Consider the following 23466-nt stretch of genomic DNA (forward strand, 5'->3'; position numbering starts at 1 on the left):
GATAACGCTAGAACGCGCCAATAGGATCTCGCTAGCTCGTATTTGGCTCTGCCCCCCTTCTTGCTTCTTCTGCCCACTATGGCTCATTTGTTCCCATTGGAAGCGAGAGGCTGTGGTCTATCTTGCTTTAGTTATAAAAATCTTTGCTACAACAGTTCTCTTTGAAACGACCAGTTTGTAAACCATATTTCATACTACACTACCCATAATACCACGTCACGTCTTTGAACGTCACTTCAGCCCAAAACGAGTCACGCACCACTCTTGAACATTAACATTTCAAACTTACAGTTTATTCCTGAGACGTGCAGATACAGCTATTGTTAGCTATATGCAACAAAGACAACTAGCAAACTGTAATTTCAGACTGTCTTTACGTAGTGCATCCGTTAACCATGGATATATTTTTAAAAAGCTGTCGCAATGTGCTGAAGGTAGGAACATCGAATGTTTCTGGTGGTCGCGCCGTTTGCTTGCTTTATCCATTTTCAATGTTTAGTTTGTCTTAACGGGTAACGTCAGCTAGATATGTAGTCTTCTAAATAACTTCGACATGTACATTTGATGGTCAAATTCAATTAGTGTAGTTTTCAGAGATATCAGGAGAAAGCCAGCTAGACATTAAATTCCGAGTAGATCAAGTCGAAAGACTTGTCATTTAAAAACAGTAGGGCAGTGTGACAGCAGCCCGCCGCATGGTCACGGTGTTGCTTCAGGGCTCGTGCATGCGCAACAAATTAGATCCGACTGAGACAGTTGTCACCGTACATTAGCTACATTTGTACTGTACATAGACTGTAATTACAGCTAGCTAGTTGGCTAGCCAAGTAAATTAGCACTGTCACGTGATCACATAATTGCGTTAAATGTAACTCATACACTGCTTCATTATGTTGCATTATATATTGCATTAATATATTTCAGTGATATTCAAACAAATATAATTGTTCAATTGCAATGGAACATGAAAGTAGATTTCTTGTAGGGTCAGCTGCCTGTCAGCTGCCTCTCAGGTGTCAATATGCCCACGTGCATTGTTTTGCGTTGCATGTCTCCCACACTTACATTTATACGATGGCTTTAATTTCAGGGTCTTGATGTTGTGCTCTTGACCTTAAGGAAAAGAGCACTGTTTGGGTTCAAAACAAGCCCTATCAAGATGAGTGAGATCAGATGGTGTTTATAGCGCCTCAGAGGTCACACCTTATTTACTCAGTGTTCAGTGAGGGGGAAGAGAAGTCAGCACCAGCACACACAGAGGGCTCTTATTGCAGATGTGCTATCCAGTGTGTACATGGGGAGGCTGGGTTTAGAGAAGTCTAATGGCAAATGAAAGACAGGTGCGGTGCATTTCAATAGTTAACAGTGGCTTCCTCTCCTTCTGCATCAATCTGAAAACATCGTGGATAGATGAGACTGGGTTATATGGTGGATAGATGAGACTGGGTCATATGGTGGATAGATGAGACTGGGTCATATGGTGGATAGATGAGACTGGGTCGTATGGTGGATAGATGAGACTGGGTCGTATGGTGGATAGATGAGACTGGGTCGTATGGTGGATAGATGAGACTGGGTCGTATGGTGGATAGATGAGACTGGGTCGTATGGTGGATAGATGAGACTGGGTCGTATGGTGGATGCTTCCTGAGAATTTTCTTTCACCTGTCTAGTTGAGTTACTTCAGTACTCTGTTTACTCTTAATCTGCAACAGATGGCTGATGTCCCTTCCCTATACCTCCATGCTGACCTACTGAGTGTTCAGGGGAGAGGAGCATGTTAATAATCCCCTCACTGACTGGGAACATTTTAGCAGACACTCTTATCCAGGGTGATTTACAGGACCAATTAGGATTAAGTGCCTTGCTCTAAGGGCACATCGATTTTATTTTTCACCTAGTCGGCTCGGGGATTAGAACCAGCAACGTTTCGATTACTGGCCCAACGCTCTTAACTGCTAGGCTACCTGCTGCTAGGCTTCAGGCTGTAGACTGGCTAATTGTCACATGACCGGCTTTTGTTATCGCAACAAGCTGTCTCTGTTAGGCCCTAGCTCTGGCACCCATGACTCGTGCCGCTGTCACAGACGGCCATGCTCTGGGAAAATGAAACACCCTACTTGTTTCTCAACTCCACATTAAAACATTCAACAAGAACATGTAGTGGAGTTAGCAGGCCGTCATGTAGCTTAGCCATTACATCACAGTCTGCTCTACTGAGGTCATTGATGGAATTAGCCTAAGGCTAATTGACAAAGAGCTAGCCAGAGCCTTCAGGCAGGGGAATGAAGTCAGCCCTTAGCTCATCCACTTTAGGCTGCACTGGGATCTGCCATTGACCCTTCAGAAGGCTATTCAAACAGTGTCCAGGGTTTTACTCTAGGATGGGGGACATTGTGCAGAACCGAGAGTACCTAATCTCCAGTGAACAGCATCATCGTGACGTGCATTGACATTACAACACACACACACACAGCCTGTCCACATAGCACTGTCCACTCACTAAGACACATCTGATTGCCTTTGAAGGCCCATTACAAGAGTAATGGATAGACTGCCCTGTATTTTCTCATGGTAAATCCCCTCATAGGAGTTGGATATTCTTGTGACTGTCTTCATCTCACTCTACCCTCCTCAGGGGAACGCAGATGGCAGCCCAGGGTTCCATGTGGTCCTGGGGAACGAGGCCTGTGACCTGGACTCCATGGTGTCAGCTCTGGCCTACGCATACTTCCTGTCCAAGGTGAGAGTAACCCACCCCATCATTTGGACCCGACCCATGTGTTGAGAATGGTTCAACAGAGCAAGTGTCAGGTGTTATAACACCTCTCTCTCCCCCCTCCCAGACACTTGATTCTGGGAAAATTCCTCTTCCCGTTCTGAACATTCCCCGGCAAGAGTTCCCGCTGCGCACGGACAATACCTTCCTGCTGAGAGAGAGTGGCCTCTCCCAGGATGACCTGGTGTTCCGGGACGAGGTGGACCTGGGGAGTCTACACCGGGCCGGCCGGCTGGACCTCACACTGGTGGACCACAACGTGCTGCCCAGGTCAGGGTCAACCATGACACCTTAACCCCTGTCCACTGACTGTCATCCAGGACGTAAACACTTCCCCATGTGATCATCACCTGTATCTCTACAAAAGCTACACTGACCTAGAGACTCCTTGAAATAGCCTGGCTGACTGTCTGTCTGTCTGTCTGTCTGTCTGTCTGTCTGTCTGTCTGTCTGTCTGTTGCAGCTCTGACCGTGATCTAGAGGAGGCGGTGTTGGAGGTGATCGACCATCACCTCCTGGAGAGGAAGCCCTCTCCCTCCTGTCCTGTTACCGTGGAGACAGTGGGCTCCTGCACCACCCTGGTGACAGAACGGATCATCCAGAAAGCCCCTGAAGTCCTCGACCAACAGGTGGCCCAGCTCTTATATGGTAACCAGAAATATAACTGATGTATGTGGAAATCATGTCAGTATTTGGTGAACTATACCTTTAACTGTGTCACTGTGTGAAGAGACTGACATCCTGTTCTTTGTGATCACAGGCACCATAGTGTTAGACTGTGTGAACATGGCCCCAGAGGCAGGGAAAGTCACCCCTAAAGACAGCCAGTACGCTGTCCTCCTGGAGACGCACTTCCCCAACCTGCCACCAAGGGGCGTCCTCTTCCAGTCCTTGCAGAATGCTAAATTTGACGTGTCAGGTAAACACCCCAGGATGAATACCTGAAGCTCAGCCTTGTGGATGTGATTTTTGCCTCTCAGATTAGAACGATAATCATCCCATGATATCAATGCCATGTTTACGTATGAAGGAGAGGGAGACCTACAATGTTTTTTTGCTCGTATTCCCTTGTTCCCAGGTCTCACCACAGAACAGATGCTACTGAAAGACATGAAGGTGGCATCGGAAGGAGATTTAAAACTGGCAGTCAGTGTGATATATATGACACTGGAGGTGCATCTTAACTATTCACTATGTGATACATCACAAGGTTATACCTACTACTGGTGGATAATAACATGGTTCAAATACTATCATGTACCCAGTTCTACTGCAGTATGCCATCTCACAATGCACATGTTTCACCTTCAGATCTAAACTGAACACAGTCCTCAAGTTATCAGAGTCTTTCCCTGTCTTACTGCCAGACGCACCCTTCAGACACTTCCCCGTGTTACTGCCTGACGCACCCTTCAGACACTTCCCCGTGTTACTGCCTGACGCACCCTTCAGACACTTCCCCGTGTTACTGCCAGACGCACCCTTCAGACACTTCCCCGTGTTACTGCCTGACGCACCCTTCAGACACTTCCCCGTGTTACTGCCTGACACACCCTTCAGACACTTCCCCGTGTTACTGCCTGACACACCCTTCAGACACTTCCCCGTGTTACTGCCTGACACACCCTTCAGACACTTCCCCTTGTTACTGCCTGACACACCCTTCAGACACTTCCCCGTGTTACTGCCTGACACACCCTTCAGACACTTCCCCGTGTTACTGCCTGACACACCCTTCAGACACTTCCCCGTGTTACTGCCTGACACACCCTTCAGACACTTCCCCGTGTTACTGCCTGACACACCCTTCAGACACTTCCCCGTGTTACTGCCTGACACACCCTTCAGACACTTCCCCGTGTTACTGCCTGACACACCCTTCAGACACTTCCCCGTGTTACTGCCTGACGCACCCTTCAGACACTTCCCCGTGTTACTGCCAGACACACCCTTCAGACACTTCCCCGTGTTACTGCCTGACACACCCTTCAGACACTTCCCCGTGTTACTGCCTGACACACCCTTCAGACACTTCCCCGTGTTACTGCCTGACACACCCTTCAGACACTTCCCCGTGTTACTGCCTGACACACCCTTCAGACACTTCCCCGTGTTACTGCCTGACGCACCCTTCAGACACTTCCCCGTGTTACTGCCTGACGCACCCTTCAGACACTTCCCCGTGTTACTGCCTGACGCACCCTTCAGACACTTCCCCGTGTTACTGCCTGACGCACCCTTCAGACACTTCCCCGTGTTACTGCCTGACGCACCCTTCAGACACTTCCCCGTGTTACTGCCTGACGCACCCTTCAGACACTTCCCCGTGTTACTGCCTGACGCACCCTTCAGACACTTCCCCGTGTTACTGCCTGACACACCCTTCAGACACTTCCCCGTGTTACTGCCTGACGCACCCTTCAGACACTTCCCCGTGTTACTGCCTGACGCACCCTTCAGACACTTCCCCGTGTTACTGCCTGACGCACCCTTCAGACACTTCCCCGTGTTACTGCCTGACGCACCCTTCAGACACTTCCCCGTGTTACTGCCTGACGCACCCTTCAGACACTTCCCCGTGTTACTGCCTGACGCACCCTTCAGACACTTCCCCGTGTTACTGCCAGACACACCCTTCAGACACTTCCCCGTGTTACTGCCTGACACACCCTTCAGACACTTCCCCGTGTTACTGCCTGACACACCCTTCAGACACTTCCCCGTGTTACTGCCTGACGCACCCTTCAGACACTCAAAACGTAAAGGTGGGATGTTGCACCTAGTTCATGAAGATCACCCCCCCACATGTCCAATCAGGTGGAACCACAAGTAAAAAGGCACAAACCCTGTGCCGTCTCTTCATGTGAACTTATAAAGGGACTCAACAGGTGCACTTGAGTTTATACTGAGATTCACAAACAAACTGTAATATCTATAAATGTTGTCCTTCAGGCTTTTCTACAGAGACAAAGCTTACAGCAAGAGCTCTGTGAGTTCTGCCACAAGCACAGCTACAACCTGGTGGTGGCCATGACGATCTCCTTCAACAATAACAAGGAGCCCTTCAGGCAGCTGGCCGTCTACAGCTCCAGCACCCTCTACAGGGGGGAGGTAAGAACTACACCATCCCAATCAGACATGATCCCATAGAGTTGACTATCTAGAGTTAAAGTAAGTCATTATGAAGAGTTGATAGTAAGCTTTGGGTTGCCAGTGTTGTTTTTTACAATGTCTACTTTATATGATGAACTGAACGGTCTTTGTTGTCCTGCAGATGAGCCAAGCCTTGGAGCAATCCCGGAGCCCCAGTCTGAGCCTGAGTCCAATGAGCAGCCCTTACTCGGACATCAGGGCTTATCTCCAGGGAAACACGTTGGCCTCCAGGAAGAAGGTGCTGCCCATCATCAAGGACTTCCTGAGGGACAGGGAGCGAAGAGAGGTGCAAGGTGGGAACCTAGAAGAGAGCTACGAGGCACCACGGCAACGAGCGTGCACTGAGGACGCTGGGATAGAGGAGGACTCCTACTTCCCCCCCACCCCTATGAACAGTCTGGTGGAGGGCTGTCCCCTTGACAACGGGCTGCCCAAGATCAGCGCTGAAGCTCTGACGGAGAAGTTCAGCAAGATGGCCAGCGAAGAGGAGAACGCAGGGGGACTCTGATGTCACTCACACTCCTGTGGTCAGCGGAGCATCCAAGCTCACTAACCTGTATAACAGCTGGATGGTCAGAGAGCTCTCGCAACAGGATTCAGACCAGTCAGTACAGATTGTTTGTGACTGTGCAGGGTGTTAAGGTAGGCACAACATTGATCCGCTGGGACAAGGACTGGGAGGCACACTGTTCCCAATCCAGAGGAGTAAACAATCCACTGGCAATCATATTGGAGATGATGGAAATGTATTGAAAATATTAGTGACACCCGTGCTTTACGTTAGTGACACCCGTGCTTTACGTTAGTGACACCCGTGCTTTACGTTAGTGACACCCGTGCTTTACGTTAGTGACACCCGTGTTTTACGTTAGTGACACCCGTGCTTTACGTTAGTGACACCCGTGCTTTACGTTAGTGACACCCGTGTTTTACGTTAGTGACACCCGTGCTTTACGTTAGTGACACCCGTGCTTTACGTTAGTGACACCCGTGTTTTACGTTAGTGACACCCGTGTTTTACGTTAGTGACACCCGTGCTTTACGTTAGTGACACCCGTGCTTTACGTTAGTGACACCCGTGCTTTACGTTAGTGACACCTGTGCTTTATATGGGGGGGGCTCCCGAGTGGCGCAGTGGTCCAAGGCACTGCATCTCAGTGCTAGAGGCATCACTACAGACCCTGGTTCGATTCCAGGCTGTATCACAACTGGCCATGATTGGCAGTCCCATAGGGCGGCGCACAATTGGCCCAGCGTCGTCCGGGTTAAGGTTTGGCCGGGGTAGGCCGTCATTGTAATAAGAATTTGTTCTTAACTGACTTGCCTCGTTAAATAAAGGTTAAATAATCAAATATTAGTGACACCGATGCTTTCATCCTTAAATGGGAATAAGACATTTACGTGGGAACTCTGTTAATGGAAAAATGTTTCCGGGAAATACATTTGAGAAAATAGATCCACTCTCTCTCATCTCCCCAAGAGTGTGTGTGCAGCCTAGACTAATGTGTATATGAAAATGTTTGTGATAGATGCCTAAACCAATATGTGGTCTGTGTACAAAGGCAACAGGGATCTTAATCCAGGAGGGCATTGAATGTCTCTACTGTAACCAAGAAGCCTGATCTTGACATCTAGGCACTGTGCCCTATACTAATGTGTATAGAAAGATTTTTATGATAGATGCCTAAACCAATATGCGGCCCCACTTTATTTGGATAGTCCAGCTGTAGATGCTCTACAGATGGTCAAACTATCTGTTGATAAGCAGCTTATTACTAAGCTTAGGGTAAGGGTTAATAGTTGGGTTTAGGCAAAGAGTTAAGTTTAGGGTTAGGTTAAGGTTGGCGTTTAGTACATAGTTGAAATGTGATAGTCTGTAGAGCATCTACAGATGGACGGTCCAAATAAAGTGTCACTCTGCATGATATGCAGTGTTGATTTTACATAATTGATAAGCAGTTTGACGTTGAAGTAAAGTGTTTGTGTTGAATAGTTATTGCTAGAGATAGCTAGACATTATTCCTTGACTGACTGTTTTATTGATAATAAATCCGTTTTGAATGTTCTTCTGATTCAAAACACCATTATAATACTGTATCTTCTCCAAATGAAAGATTTTGTATACTGCAAATGTATGTAAACATAATTTAAAAAAAATATTATTTAAGAATTATCTGATTATATGCAATTGTATCGCAAGAAGATACTGTAACTTCCGCTTTATTGTGTTAAAGCACTTGGTACCAATGATATTGCTGATGTCATGTTAATTTGAATATAATACTTTGATCTCTTTTATCTGAGACTAGGACTCCCCAGAACCACTCAAGGTACTTCCAGGCCTGATGTAGTCTAATTAAATGACTGTTTATTTCATAAAATGCTCCAAATTGATGAGAACAGTGTTGAGATCTAGCTATAATCTGCACCAAAAGGTAGAGTAGATTTCAGTCAAGGTTAGACCATTAGCAGATGTTATGAAGGACAATCAGTTTTTAATCATTTGGAAACCAGCGGACTAAAGTTTTACAGTTAGAAATGTAATGGTTTCACCTGAAATGTTGAAAAGGGTTAAATAGTATTAAAGTTTCTTATCCTGTTTTGTCTTTGTTATTTCAACTCAGTATGTGTGATGTGGAGGATGTTGGGACCATGGAGGTCTTCCCAGTGTGGTATCTACTGTCTACCTTCCTCTAGAGTCATACCGTTTCTGTACCATACCGGGGTATACGTATTACCGGAAGTGCACACTTCTTTTTTATGCACAAAACAAATTAGGCAACAGGGATCTTGATCCAGGAGGGCATTGAATGTCTCTACTGTAACCAAGAAGCTTGATCTTGACATTTAGCCACTTAGCAAGTTAGCAAACCAAATGCATAGCTGGAGGCCTGAGCTGGATATCATGTATTTCTTATAGTTATACTTAAGTTGCAACGCGGCAGGCCCTGCGAGGTGGGGGTGCCCCCAACCCAAATAATGGTATTGAAAATCATACCGTTGGTATTTTTCTAAATACCCTGTTATAAACGGTATATTGCCCAAGCCTACCTCCCTCCTATCCTTAACTCCTCCCTGACTGTGGGAGAACTGAGGCACATTCAATTGGATGCAATGTTTAGAACACTGCAGATAGAAATGTAATGTATAGAATGGACAAACCTCCATTATGCAGAGTACAAATGTTTCTGTTTATTCTATGCTGTGCATTTCTATCTGCGAGGCTCTAGCTAAACATGTTTCAATCTGACGACTAAGCACCATAGCTGCCCAGGTGAGCTTAGCCTTAGGCAATAGGGAAGCAACCACAACAGGTCCTGCTGAAATGCAGAAAAACCTGTAGGGACAGGAAGAGGGTGAATTCACTGACACATCCACACAAACACACCCACCCACATCAACAGACTTCCTCATGAGAAAGGCAGATGAGCCAGCAGGCTGTCTTGTTTTGCCAGAAACACTAGTTCCTGGAGGTACCCATTCAGTGCTGTAATAATCATCTGATCTCACTCACAGGGTGGACGATATGGGGACCTATACAGACCAGGGGGACCAGTACATGCTAAATGGGTAAGTGATTAAACTGAATGTATCTACCACTGTGCTAGTTTATTCTGTGGAAACCCATAGTTTCACAACCAGTGTGTGTAACAAATGTGAAGTGACGCTCATAGCGGTGTGGGTTTCCTGAAACAAAAACTAAGTATTATCAGTGTTTCAGCTCATTTCAATTGTTAGAGGGAAATGTGGAGTAGTGAATTTCAATTGCTAGAGGGAAATATGGAGTAGTGAATATCAATTGCTAGAGGTAAAGATGGAGTAGTGAATTTCAATTGCTAGAGGGAAAGATGGAGTAGTGAATATCAGTTGCTAGAGGGAAAGATGGAGTAGTGAATATCAATTGCTAGAGGGAAAGATGGAGTAGTGAATTTCAATTGCTAGAGGGAAATATGGAGTAGTGAATTTCAATTGCTAGAGGGAAATATGGAGTACAGAAGTGTGAGTGTTGTATCTATCTCCTTTACACCCTCTAGACTCCATGTCATATGACCTGCTCTCTGGACAATGGACAGGGGTTAATAACAAAAGGAGAAATGGGAAATCACAAGCCACTGACACTAACCAGGCCAGTAGTGACGATAAAGATGGCATCCGTCCTGGGAGTCTCTGCTCTAATGACTTCCTCAGTGCTGAATCGCTGGCGTTGCAAAGCTGACAAAGCTTTGATTCATGCATGGGCTTAGTAATTGCCAATGTTTGTTTTATAACTAAGATGTACATGGACTAAAGGGAAACTTCCACCACTGTATTTTGTGAGCTGTTGACAGGATTCACGAACAGTGTCTGGGGTGAAGTAATAATGCCACTAGATAGAAATTTGATTTAGGCCTATAATTAATATACCGGTAATTGGAATGAAACATACTGATCTTAGTCTCTGTCTTATACTTGTACTGCGAGGTACAGAAATACTGCCACTGTATCTCTGATGTCATCATTAGTTGCCTCCGAATTCCTTCCATATCCCTTCTTCTGTATATTGTCATCAGTCTATCTGCCGGAGGTGGATAGATTGGAGTTATCGATAGATTAGAGGTGAAGAGGCATTTTTTTCCGTTGCTTTTTGGAAGAAGGCTACATACCGGCTGTAACGGGAGTAAATATGAGAGTTGCTCAGCGAAACTCCATATTAGGTGATGAAGGAACATATTTTGACATTATAATGATGTCGGAAAGGGAGTTTGAATCGGAGTTTTCTTTGCGTTAGGTTAATCCCCGCTATCTACTCCTGTCCTCTTATAGGCAGAGGCTTCAATAACCGCCTCGACAGGCCGTGGCCATCACAAGATCAGGTTTCCTTAACATAGAGTACAATGGAAGATAGAGTATACACCATAGGCATGCTTCATCGGGAACAATGCAAGAACACAGAGGTTGTCTTCCCTTCCCACCACGAGCAGCTATTAACAGCTTTTTTTACACGCGTCTACAGGTAACTGCCAAAATACACCAAACGTGTCTTAATATTGCGTTGGGCACCACGAGCCAGAACAGCTTCAATGCGCCTTGGCATAGATTCTACAAGTATCTGGAACTCTATTGGAGGGATGCGACACAATTATTCAACGATACATTGCATCATTTGGTGTTTTGTAGATGGTGGTGGGAAACGCTGTCTCATGAGCGCTCAGAATCTCCCGTAAGTGTTCAATTGAGTTGAGATCTGTTCACTGGTTGGTTGCACACAGAGACGCACACAAACGCACACACACACACACACCCTGTAAACCCCCTATGTTCCAATCTCACAAGATGTTCAGGTATTCAGTGCCACAACGATCACGTCATAACGGGACGGCCACATTTTATATAATTAAATATATGAGTTTATACTCAGACCACATCTCACAAACCAACGCAGCTAAACCTTACTGTCACGAGTTCAGCTGGGTTGACTCATCAAACCATACACATACAGGCTCTCGAGATGGATATATTGATGTGTCATTCTCGTAAAAAAAACAAATCAGGAGAAGGCAATACCATTTTTTAATGATAGTTGAGTAAACAGGAACTGTTATTGTTGCCGAAATGTGTTTCCTTTCAGTGTGGTAAGAGATTGAGACTCTGCTGCATTGAGATACTCAACTATTTCTCTACGGATCTGCTCATTTTGATGCGTTTACCAGTTGCGATGAGTGATAGATCAGAAAGTTCTCAGTCACTCAGGTGTGGTGAACGTGTCACCAGCCGAGCACGTACAAAGCCCTCTGATTGGCTAAGCTAATGTATTGTTTGCTGTGTGGTTGGGTCGTCAGAACACTGTACTTGTGCGAACGTCGGAGTGTTTACAATTGACGACTTTGAAATGACTTATCTTCTTTATCAACATTTTTTAAACGTTTTTTTACTCATCTTTTAATCATGATGTCTGCATGAGTGCGCGTTTATACAGAGGAAAGGGTGAAAGGTAGTCTATGCTCAGTTGCTTTGTGTATCGGTGAGTCTATCTTTCTTTACAAAGGCATTGTGTAACTACTGTAGAACTAAGTTGGAGACGGGAAGCTGATGTGGAAGCAATGTATAATCCAGTTGACGGCTTGAATACAGTTGTGCAAAGTTAGTTTACTACATGTTAATACTGTGTAATGACACTAAAAGTGCTTAAACTATATGGATAAACTTACTGTAGTTTCACGATTCTTCATTTCTTTCTATATAGGGCCTACAGTTGGACATATTATAATTATTTTATCATTGCCAATTTATTGGTGCATCTAGCATTTGCTTATCACTTTGTTTTAATTTTTAAGTGACAGCTGGGAGTCTTCTAAACCAAGACTATCTACTGTAACCAAGAAGCTTGATCTTGACATCTAGCCACTTAGCAAGTTAGCAAACCAAATGCATATAATGCCCATCCCTCAGCACCTTCCGGAGACACCTGAAACCCCACCTCTTTAAGGAATACCTGGGATAGGATTAACTAATCCTTCTAACCCTACCCCGCTACCCTCCCCCCCCAAAAAGATATAGATGTACTATTGTAAAGTGTTTGTTCCACTGGATATCATAAGATGAATGCACCAATTTGTAAGTCACTCTGGATAAGACTGTCTGCTAAATGACGTAAATGTAATGTAAATGTTAACGCAATATAGGGAAGTGATCAGCAGACATACTGTACATATGTGCCAAGGGTGCATGCATTATGCATGCAGCTGGTGGGTCTAAGGGTGTGTTGGCCACTTTGTGAACCACTCTTCCATGGAGTACTGGAGGCACAGTCACAGAGGGTGCTGTTTGACTCTTGCAGTGGTCCTGAAACCTTGTCAAGTGTGTCCACTGGCAGAGGCAGTCTAGACCAATGACAGCCAGAGGACACACATGGAGTAAGACAAGTTGCAAGCTTCTACATTGTTAGTTTTTCTCTCTCACTCTTCTGCACTTGGACGTGATTGTGTCTGTGTACTCACTGAGCACTGGAGTGAGCTGAGGGAGAACTTGAGGACTCTTCTCTCTCTGTGTGTGTGTGGGTGGGTGGGTGGGTGGGTGTGTGTGTGTGTGGGGCGGGTGCTTGCTTGCAAGGTGTGTCTTGACTGTGATAAGGGCTTGGGAAGTAAGAGTGGCTTGTCTGTTAAATGAACAAAACAATGCTATGCCATTGCACAGCCATAGGCTTCTATGCAAGTGCCACTGCTGATGTTACTGCCTTTTTGAAGATTGTGTTCCACCACATAATATAACCAGTTGATTTTACAGTTTCAATAAATTCATCTTATATAGCACTAATGGTTATGATAAATTAGGTATTGTTTCACACTGGTGGCATATAAATAAATGCACATTATGCGAGTACTAGAACAATCAAAAAATGTCAAATGCCCATCCCTATAATCCTGTTTTCTGCTAACAATGCCTGCAGTACCACAGTCGGCCTTGAACTTCCTTGGTTTCAATGAGAGGGGGCAGTCGTTCTCCCCTGGTGACCAATGAACATATTGCAATGATTGGACCTTGTGATTCGTGCGTAATGTTGGACAGGGACTTTACAAATAAGACTTTATTAATTTGGCATCATCACATTAAAAACATGGTACATGCGTTTGGGCAGTGGCCTTCATCAGTGTCTGTCAGACTTTGTCTTATTTGAGCTCTTAAGGACTATAGACAGTTGTTGAATCTTTTGATTATTACAGCATGTACAGCAAAGCATTTGAAGACTATTGAATGTACTGTGATATGCTGTCTGTTCTGTAGGAGTCCAGAGGGGGCGAAGGCTGCTTCCTACATCCAGGACATGGAGCTGAGGGAGGAATGGCAGGATGAGGAGTTCCCCAGGTCAGAGACAAACCTAACCCTGACCTTTCACCTTACCCCCTGACCACATGAACTGGAAACCCCAGCCTGTTCACCATGACAATCTTAAACAATATTTTAGGTCCCTGCAAAGAATGCTTTTTGGTTATGACTAGGTAAGAAAGCAGTACTAAGCTTTTTCAAGTATTTTGTAATCCCCCCTAGACCTCTTCCTGAAGATGCCCATAGTCCTGAGACCCCAGGAGAAAATGCAGAGAGACCAGGTAAATCCCTAATACCCATATGTCTGCAAAGGCCTAATTCCAAAAGCACTGCACCATATCCCACAATACCTGTGTGTATGCTACTCCCCCAGCTCCACCCACTAGCCTGGCCCTGTCAGAAAACCCCATAAGGAAGAAGCGTCTGGTGGCGCCCACCCTCAGCCTGACCCTGTCCCGCACCGACTCAGCGGACCGCAGCGTGAAGTCGGGGGACACCGGGTACTCTGCCGCCGCCCTCTCACCCGACGAAGATGACACAGAGCTGGACATCAACCTGGAGGCCCTGGAGACGCCCTCGGACAGCGAATCCTGCAACTTCCCTGACAGCATGCACGAACTGGAGTGGGAGGGTGAGAGAGGAGACAAGAACTGGAGTGGGAGGGTGAGAGGGGAGACAAGAACTGGAGTGGGAGGGTGAGAGAAGAAACAAGAACTGGAGTGGGAGGGTGAGAGAGGAGACAAGAACTGGAGTGGGAGGGTGAGAGAGGAGACAAGAACTGGAGTGGGAGGGTGAGAGAGGAGACAAGAACTGGAGTGGGAGGGTGAGAGAGGAGACAAGAACTGGAGTGGGAGGGTGAGAGAGGAGACAAGAACTGGAGTGGGAGGGTGAGAGAGGAGACAAGAACTGGAGTGGGAGGGTGAGAGAGGAGACAAGAACTGGAGTGGGAGGGTGAGAGAAGAAACAAGAACTGGAGTGGGAGGGTGAGAGAGGAGACAAGAACTGGAGTGGGAGGGTGAGAGAGGAGACAAGAACTGGAGTGGGAGGGTGAGAGAGGGGACAAGAACTGGAGTGGGAGGGTGAGAGAGGGGACAAGAACTGGAGTGGGAGGGTGAGAGAGGAGACAAGAACTGGAGTGGGAGGGTGAGAGAGGAGACAAGAACTGGAGTGGGAGGGTGAGAGAGGGGACAAGAACTGGAGTGGGAGGGTGAGAGAGGGGACAAGAACTGGAGTGGGAGGGTGAGAGAGGAGACAAGAACTGGAGTGGGAGGGTGAGAGAGGAGACAAGAACTGGAGTGGGAGGGTGAGAGAGGAGACAAGAACTGGAGTGGGAGGGTGAGAGAGGAGACAAGAACTGGAGTGGGAGGGTGAGAGAGGAGACAAGAACTGGAGTGGGAGGGTGAGAGAGGAGACAAGAACTGGAGTGGGAGGGTGAGAGAGGAGACAAGAACTGGAGTGGGAGGGTGAGAGAGGAGACAAGAACTGGAGTGGGAGGGTGAGAGAGGAGACAAGAACTGGAGTGGGAGGGTGAGAGAGGGGACAAGAACTGGAGTGGGAGGGTGAGAGAGGGGACAAGAACTGGAGTGGGAGGGTGAGAGAGGGGACAAGAACTGGAGTGGGAGGGTGAGAGAGGGGACAAGAACTGGAGTGGGAGGGTGAGAGAGGGGACAAGAACTGGAGTGGGAGGGTGAGAGAGGAGACAAGAACTGGAGTGGGAGGGTGAGAGAGGAGACAAGAACTGGAGTGGGAGGGTGAGAGAGAACTGGAGTGGGAAGGTGAGAGAGAACTGGAGTGGGAAGGTGAGAGAGAACTGGAGTGGGAGGGTGAGAGAGAACTGGAGTGGGAAGGTGAGAGAGAGAGAACTGGAGTGGGAAGGTGAGAGAGAACTGGAGTGGGAGGGTGAGAGAGGAGACTGGAGTGGGAGGGTGAGAGAGAACTGGAGTGGGAGGGTGAGAGCAGAACTGGAGTGGGAGGGTGAGAGAGGAGACAAGAACTGGAGTGGGAGGGTGAGAGAGGAGACAAGAACTGGAGTGGGAGGGTGAGAGAGAACTGGAGTGGGAGGGTGAGAGAGAACTGGAGTGGGAAGGTGAAAGCGAGAGTGGGAGGTATGAGGGTGGGGAGAGAGACTGAGGGGGTGTGGGGGTAGAATGAACTGTAGTGGGAGGTCAGAAAACAGAGAGAGTAGGAAAGAAAGTGTGAGAGAGAGAGAGAAATTCCAATTTGGAACATAGAATTCTTCTATTCCATTCCATTTTATAATTCTGAATTCCATTCTGAAATGGAATGGTATGATGCTTGCACAATCTAATCCCACTATTCTTGACCTTCATCTGACCTCTGATGACTCTCCAGATGACCTGCCGCGGCTGGGCCGGGGGGAGGATGGTGTCTCAGGCACCTCGGTGATGGAGCAGGCAGAGATGGGCTCCATGGAGCTAGACCAGGTGGACAACAGGGGGCGCCGCTGGAGAAGGTTCTGCGTTGCAGGACAGGAGTACCACGTCAACATGAGTGTCCTGGAGCCATACCTCCAGGTGCTCTCCCACGGAGGTGAGACACAGCTGAAGATGACTGTCAAGTAGCTACTTCACCAGCCTGTAAAATCAAAGCTTCCATAACTGAGTCCAGCTGAGTGCATATGACTCAGCATCTGTTGTGTAGCTCCCACTTTATGCATTTGCTGAAAACGACAGGCCTCAGTGAAAGGGAATGGTTTTCAGTTGCCCTATGTAATTCTATCTGATATACAAAACATTAAGAACTGCTCTTCCCATGACATAGACTGACCAGGTGAATCCAGGTGAAAGCTATGATCCCTTATTGATGTCACTTGTTAAATTCACTTCAATCAGTGTAGATGAAGGGGAGGAGCCAGGTTAAAGTAGGATTTTTCAGCCTTGAGACAATTGAGACATGGATTGTGTATGTGTGCCATTCAGAAGGTGAATGGGAAAGACAAAAGCTTTAAGTGCCTTTGAACAGGGTATGGTTGCTCCTGAGTGGCGCAGCGATCTAACGCACGGCATCTCAGTGCAAGTGGTGTCACTGCAGTCCCTGGTTCGAATCCAGGCTGCATCACATCTGGCCGTGATTGGGATTCCCATAGGGCGGCGCGCAATTGTCCCAGCGTCGTCTGGGTTTGGCCGGGGTAGGCTGTCGTTGTAAATAACAATTTATTCTTAACTGACTTGCCTAGTTAAATGAAGGTTACATTTAAAAAATATATATATATCTTTAAATAGTAGGTGCCAGGCGCACTGGTTTGTGTCAAGAACTACAACGCTGCTGGGTTTTTCATGCTCAACAGTTTTCCATGTGTATCCTATGTCCACCACCCAAAGGACATCCAACCAACTTGATACAACTATGGGAAGCATTGGAGTTAACATGGGCCAGCGTCCCTCTGGAATGCGTTTGACACCTTGTAGAGTCTATACCCCGTCAAATTGAGGCTGTTCTGAGGGAAAACTCAATATTAGGAAGGTGTTCCTAATGTTTGGTATACTCAGTGTGAATCCAGGTGAATCCATCTATATATTACTGTTTATACCCCTAAAATAATAGTATGTTAGGTTGAGGGGAATGACTTCCTTTGACTATAAGATTGTATGTATTTTCTGAACAGCCTTACTGGGCCCAATCAAGTTACCTCATCATGATGTCAAACAACAAGAGTTCAAACAGAAATACATTTGCCTTAAGTATTTCAGTATTTTATTAGGACCCCCATTAGCAGTACTTAACACAGTAGCAGTTCAACATGTACTCCGTCTATACTCCCACAGTTGGAACTTGTCATTCTTCGCTATGTAATTCTATGTGATATACATGTGCTGTATCTCATGAGGTATGCCTCTGTGTTCCTAGGTTATTACGGGGAGGCTATGAACGCCATCATCACGTTCTCCTCCTGTTACCTACCAGAGAACACGGTGGAGAACTATGAGTACGTCATGGACAATCTCTTCAGGTCAGTGTAGACGGACAAACACCCTCTGGTGTTGAGGTCTCAATTAAAGATGACAATCAAAGTACTTTTTGTTTCTTATTTGGGGGTGTGTGTACGGTGCAGGTACATAGTGGGGACGCTGGACCTGATGGTGTCAGAAGGCTATGTCATGGTGTACCTGTGCAGCATGGCTCCCAGGAATAAGATGCCTGCCATCAAATGGCTGCGACAGTGTTACACCTCCATTGACAGAAGGTACAGTACGTTCTTCTTGCTCTTTCTCTCACAAGGTTCCCTCTGCTGTTGTACTGAAAGAGTCCAGAGGAGGGGGCAAGTGGCCCTATGGTTCTCTGTATAGCACTGCTGTGGTCCAGGTATTGGACAGAATGGGAGGACGTAATGGGAGGGCTCTTATTCCTGTCCTATCTCTGCTTCTCCTCCCCTCGTGTGGAATATATAGCAATTCCCATGGGGGGCCAGTACAAAAAAAATGCATGCATTCACTACTGTAAGTCGCTCTGGATAAGAGTGTCTGCTAAATGACTAAAATGTAAATGTTAAAAATGAATATCACAGGAATGCTATAATGATTCAGGGCTGTGAGGATCTCTACCACAGGGTAGTATAATGATTCAGGGCTGTGAGGATCTCTACCACAGGGGAGTGTAATGACTCAGGGCTGTGAGGATCTCTACCACAGGGAAGTGTAATGACTCAGGGCTGTGATGATCTCTACCACAGGGAAGTGTAATGATTCAGGGCTGTGAGGATCTCTACCACAGGGAAGTGTAATGATTCAGGGCTGTGAGGATCTCTACCACAGGGAAGTGTAATGACTCAGGGCTGTGAGGATCTCTACCACAGGGTAGTATAATGATTCAGGGCTGTGAGGATCTCTACCACAGGGTAGTATAATGATTCAGGGCTGTGAGGATCTCTACCACAGGGAAGTGTAATGATTCAGGGCTGTGAGGATCTCTACCACAGGGAAGTGTAATGATTCAGGGCTGTGAGGATCTCTACCACAGGGAAGTGTAATGATGATCTCTACCACAGGGAAGTGTAATGACTCAGGGCTGTGAGGATCTCTACCACAGGGTAGTATAATGATTCAGGGCTGTGAGGATCTCTACCACAGGGAAGTGTAATGATTCAGGGCTGTGAGGATCTCTACCACAGGGTAGTGTAATGATTCAGGGCTGTGAGGATCTCTACCACAGGGAAGTGTAATGATTCAGGGCTGTGAGGATCTCTACCACAGGGTAGTGTAATGATTCAGGGCTGTGAGGATCTCTACCACAGGGAAGTGTAATGATTCAGGGCTGTGAGGATCTCTACCACAGGGTAGTATAATGATTCAGGGCTGTGAGGATCTCTACCACAGGGAAGTGTAATGATTCAGGGCTGTGAGGATCTCTACCACAGGGAAGTGTAATGATTCAGGGCTGTGAGGATCTCTACCACAGGGTAGTGTAATGATTCAGGGCTGTGAGGATCTCTACCACAGGGAAGTGTAATGATTCAGGGCTGTGAGGATCTCTACCACAGGGAAGTGTAATGATTCAGGGCTGTGAGGATCTCTACCACAGGGTAGTGTAATGATTCAGGGCTGTGAGGATCTCTACCACAGGGTAGTGTAATGATTCAGGGCTGTGAGGATCTCTACCACAGGGTAGTGTAATGATTCAGGGCTGTGAGGATCTCTACCACAGGGTAGTGTAATGACTCAGGGCTGTGAGGATCTCTACCACAGGGAAGTGTAATGATTCAGGGCTGTGAGGATCTCTACCACAGGGTAGTGTAATGACTCAGGGCTGTGAGGATCTCTACCACAGGGTAGTGTAATGATTCAGGGCTGTGAGGATCTCTACCACAGGGTAGTCTAATGATTCAGGGCTGTGAGGATCTCTATCACAGGGTAGTGTAATGACTCAGGGCTGTGAGGATCTCTACCACAGGGAAGTGTAATGACTCAGGGCTGTGAGGATCTCTACCACAGGGTAGTGTAATGACTCAGGGCTGTGAGGATCTCTACCACAGGGAAGTGCCCCCTCCGGACATTCCTCAGATAACCCTCTGACCCCTGACTGTGTGCGTGTGCAAAATCGAATTGTATTCATCACGTACACCATTTCCAGCAGGTATAAAAGGTGCAGTGAAATGCTTGTGTGCTGGCTCTCTCAATATCGCAGTACAATAATCAATATCAATAATACAAATCCAATCAAAAATAAATGTATTAAAGTATATCCACGTGTCGGTATATTTGCCAGTTGTCTCATACTGTATCTGTGCTGTTGGTTCTACTGTAATGTAGTCCTCCTTATCACTGAGATGTTTCCATAGTCCATATAAAGGCAGCTCAGTGCTCAGTCTCTGCATGCCTGGCCACTGGCCACACTCCACAACATAACATTCCCATACATAAACCACCACATTCACTGTGCATACCACAGTGGCCTCCCAATTGAAGACAATATTCATGAAAAACGTCAGGTTGACCATCTTGCTCCTAATATACCTTAGGGTGGGGTTTCCCAAACTCGGTGCACGTTTTGGTTTTTGCCCAGGCACTACACAGCTGATTCAAAGAACCAACTCATCAAGCTTGGATTATTTGAATCAGCTGTGTAGTGTTAGGTCAAAAAACAAAACTTGCTCCCAGGGGGTCCCCAGGATCGAGTTTGGGAAACCCTGCCTTAGGGAATTATAGTGCCAAAGGTACAGATGTAGGATCTTAATTTGAGCCAGTTTGCTACAACAGGAAAATAATCTTGAAGCAACCGGAAATGTGAATTATTATGTGGATTATAATTAGACATTTGTGTAAGGGTTGATATATTTTTCGTAAGGGAAAATCAAGTCAAAACGTCAGAAGCCTTTTTAAACCTCAAAAACACTACATAAAAATGTCCTGCATTGCAGGAATGCTATCCTGCAAACAGGTGATCCAATTTAGATCCTCCATCTGTAGCATGTCTTCTGGTGAACTTGGACGAGACCAGACCTACTTCCAGACACTGGTGTCTTTGAGAAAACCAGCCCTCAGACGTTACCTCACGCGCTCAATTTGGAGGGAGGCAAATGCAGTTGCTATGCAACCGTGAGCTTTTGAGTCATATCATCAGAGTCAGATCTCAAAGCCGTATATCACGGCACTCTTCCCAGGGCATTAAGAGGAGAACTACACATAGGATGAACATTCTTATTGTATTCACATAAGGCTGGTGTTTACTGAGGCGTCTAAGTGAATGATTTTCTTCATGTGACTCAGAGAAACAGACATTGACGTCAGGTTTCTGCCCATGCCTAGGGGATCGTTTACGAAATCACAGACATTCGCCGTGTTCCATCCAGAGATTCTGCCTCAGCCACTATGTTACTCATATCATGTGGTTGTTTCCACCTACGTATTTGACACGTATTGTAACTCGCCCTGAATAATGTGGATGAGTCATGTAAATGTAATGTCTGTGGAGTCATGGTGATGGTTCTCCTGGCAGGTTGAGGAAGGACCTGAAGGGGCTCTTTGTGGTCCACCCTGCCTGGTACATCAAAGCACTCATCACTGTCGTCAAGCCTTTCATCAGGTGAGCAGAACCATTAAAGTCATATTTCATTTGAACCACATCAGTCCTCAGAAGATGATTCAACGAGTCACACTGCTTCAGTGAGTCCCACTCCATCTGTTGTGAAGATCCAGCTACAGCATATGCCTATGCCTTGACCATGCTGATGTTCACTCTAACCTCTGACCTCTCTGTGCCCTCCACAGTGAGAAGTTCAGCCGGAAGATCCGCTTCATTCACAGCCTGCAGGAGCTGTCCGAGTACATCCCAATGGAACACCTACAGATCCCCGACAGCATCCGAGAGTGAGTGACTGGCTTCTCTTCAGAGCTATATTAGCCTCAAAGTTATTACAATTTTACTTTGTAGGATTATTATTCCCGTATTAAAAGTGCTTTGTTTTCTCTAGGTATGATGTGAGGATGAACGGGTGAGGTGAGGGACATATCGTGGGAAGCCAAAGAGCGGACATTTTGAGTGGCTAGGAGAAGGAGGGGAAGACAGCAGACGACCAGGAACTATGGGCTGAATTACCATGCAAGTTCAAAAGTTAACTAGTCCAAATGTCACCCTGCAGGTATGCTTGGACGTGCAGCACTTTTGTTGTACAGAAAATGAAAGACTTTGTGTGTACAGACACACCTTTTATTTGTTCATCGTTGAACGTAACGTCACTAAAGAAGTTCACTTCCCCAAGCCACTGGCTTTGCAACAGTTTCATAACTGCCCCTATTTTGTGGTACTTGAATGCAACCCTATCATATGTATTGATGCCAGAGTGATTTGTGAGACCTGTCATCAAGGAGCAACCTACAGTCAGTTTGAACACAACATTTAACACTAGAGTTAAATGAATGGTCCAGATGGTTTTCTGTTACAGTTACCTTCACTGGAACTCACATTGACATTTACTGCTACTTTATCTGTAAGGGCTTACTGCACTCTAGTGCCAAGTACAACACTTTTGACTGTCAGGTTGTTAGGATGTCACCTTTTAATGTTTACTAAAATGTGATTGATGCGCAACAAATACTTTAGGTTAAGATGGAGACAAAGTGTATTTAATAAAATAAATCAGAATTTACAGCATGACAAATTCTGATGTATTATTCTGACCTTGTAAACCTAAGCCTTTTTATAGCCTACCCTCAGAGCAAATATTTATGTAAGAGAACTCTTGAACAACCTGTACTTTTCTAATTTTCTAACCATACTTTCTATAGCTGAATGATCTTCTCACTTTAAGATATATTTTTTTAGAGCTTTGCTTACCACATGTGTAAGGGCTTTTACACTATTTTAAAGGAAGGGGTGTCACCATGGAAATGCTGCAGGCATTCAGGAAATGGGCTTTGACAGCCACAGGAAGTGAGGTAGCCATGGAAGAAGAATACTACTGCCTGCATTTACTGTAACTCGTACACAGGAACAGTGACTTGTCCATTAATTAGGGATGATGAAGAATATTCATCTGAAAATGAAAAACATTTTTCTGAAAAAGGGAGCTATTGAATGTATTGTTTTATGTTAGTCCTTTATGCTGATTAAAAAACATGAGCTGGCGCACACCCAGAAAAAATGTGTCTGTGTGGAGGTGCTGACTAACAACGAATAAACTATAAGCTATGAAAATAAAGTCTCACACTCCATATATAAACTCCCAGGAATTTACCAACGTTTCGGCATCACTACCTCCTTCAGGGTGATGTCATGAGTACTTGAAACAGGTTATGTAGACAAACAGTGCAATTAGTGTAACCAATGACAATGCTACCACTGGAAATGTGTTTTTTTTCAATGTTACTGCTACTGAATTATAACAACACCACATTGGGGATGTTTTTAAATCTACACAAGTCCTCAAAAGACTCCTTTAAAAAAAAAAAATGGTGGTAGTTAAAATTTATGGACAACAGATCTTAAATACATGAGACGATGATGCATTCAGTATTAAATCAGATTAGTATTCAGTAAGATTATATGGTGGTTGGTATCGCTCATGTCAGCTGGGTGTTCTGAAATACTCAGAATTGTGTTGCATTGTGGAGGAGGAAACTGAATGGCCTCAGATAGATATGGTGTCCTTCGTTAACGACTGGAATCTGGCTGCTTGTTTTTCAGGGATTATTTTGTACTCCTCTGCATTCACATCTTTGTCCCGGTGGTCTGTCTGCTCGTCAGTTGTTCATGTAAATAAAGCTGTTATCACGGGA

At 45.8% G+C, this 23466-nt stretch overlaps 2 protein-coding genes across 5 annotated transcripts; both read left to right on the plus strand.

Annotated features, from left to right (window-relative positions):
* Positions 1-223: 223 nt before the first annotated feature.
* Positions 224-8531, plus strand: LOC106606071 (prune exopolyphosphatase 1). Of its 2 annotated transcripts, none has more exons than XM_082960103.1 (8): positions 224-434; positions 2639-2743; positions 2847-3049; positions 3243-3427; positions 3540-3698; positions 3858-3952; positions 5732-5890; positions 6054-8531. In XM_082960103.1, exons 1-8 carry the CDS (start codon positions 396-398, stop codon positions 6438-6440), a joined length of 1332 nt encoding a protein of 443 aa, XP_082816229.1. In that variant the 5' UTR covers positions 224-395; the 3' UTR covers positions 6441-8531. The 2 variants fall into 2 exon arrangements, with proteins under 2 accessions (XP_082816229.1, XP_082816232.1); XM_082960106.1 differs by having other exon boundaries at positions 3858-3925.
* A 797-nt stretch (positions 8532-9328) lies between these two features.
* On the plus strand, positions 9329-23466 carry LOC106574167 (BCL2/adenovirus E1B 19 kDa protein-interacting protein 2). Of its 3 annotated transcripts, none has more exons than XM_045719064.2 (10): positions 9329-9502; positions 13694-13774; positions 13958-14016; positions 14109-14366; positions 16088-16285; positions 17603-17705; positions 17808-17939; positions 21188-21274; positions 21460-21558; positions 21663-23466. In XM_045719064.2, exons 1-10 carry the CDS (start codon positions 9459-9461, stop codon positions 21685-21687), a joined length of 1086 nt encoding a protein of 361 aa, XP_045575020.1. In that variant the 5' UTR covers positions 9329-9458; the 3' UTR covers positions 21688-23466. The 3 variants fall into 3 exon arrangements, with proteins under 3 accessions (XP_045575020.1, XP_045575021.1, XP_045575022.1); XM_045719065.2 differs by lacking the exon at positions 9329-9502 and adding an exon at positions 11339-11903; XM_045719066.2 differs by lacking the exon at positions 9329-9502 and adding an exon at positions 11344-11933.

Source organism: Salmo salar, chromosome 02, assembly GCF_965601325.2.
Source record: "Salmo salar chromosome 02, fSalSal1, whole genome shotgun sequence".
Lineage (NCBI taxonomy): Eukaryota > Metazoa > Chordata > Actinopteri > Salmoniformes > Salmonidae > Salmo > Salmo salar.

Bases quoted from the DNA above. Each gene is read 5' to 3' on its own strand.
- LOC106606071 (XM_082960103.1), top strand. From the start codon at position 396: ATGGATATATTTTTAAAAAGCTGTCGCAATGTGCTGAAG. The intron at 3,050-3,242 runs GTCAGGGTCAAC...TGTCTGTTGCAG, and splicing joins GACCACAACGTGCTGCCCAG to CTCTGACCGTGATCTAGAGG. The intron at 5,891-6,053 runs GTAAGAACTACA...GTTGTCCTGCAG, and splicing joins GCACCCTCTACAGGGGGGAG to ATGAGCCAAGCCTTGGAGCA.
- LOC106574167 (XM_045719064.2), top strand. From the start codon at position 9,459: ATGGGGACCTATACAGACCAGGGGGACCAGTACATGCTAAATGG. The intron at 9,503-13,693 runs GTAAGTGATTAA...TCTGTTCTGTAG, and splicing joins GACCAGTACATGCTAAATGG to GAGTCCAGAGGGGGCGAAGG. The intron at 21,275-21,459 runs GTGAGCAGAACC...TGCCCTCCACAG, and splicing joins GTCGTCAAGCCTTTCATCAG to TGAGAAGTTCAGCCGGAAGA.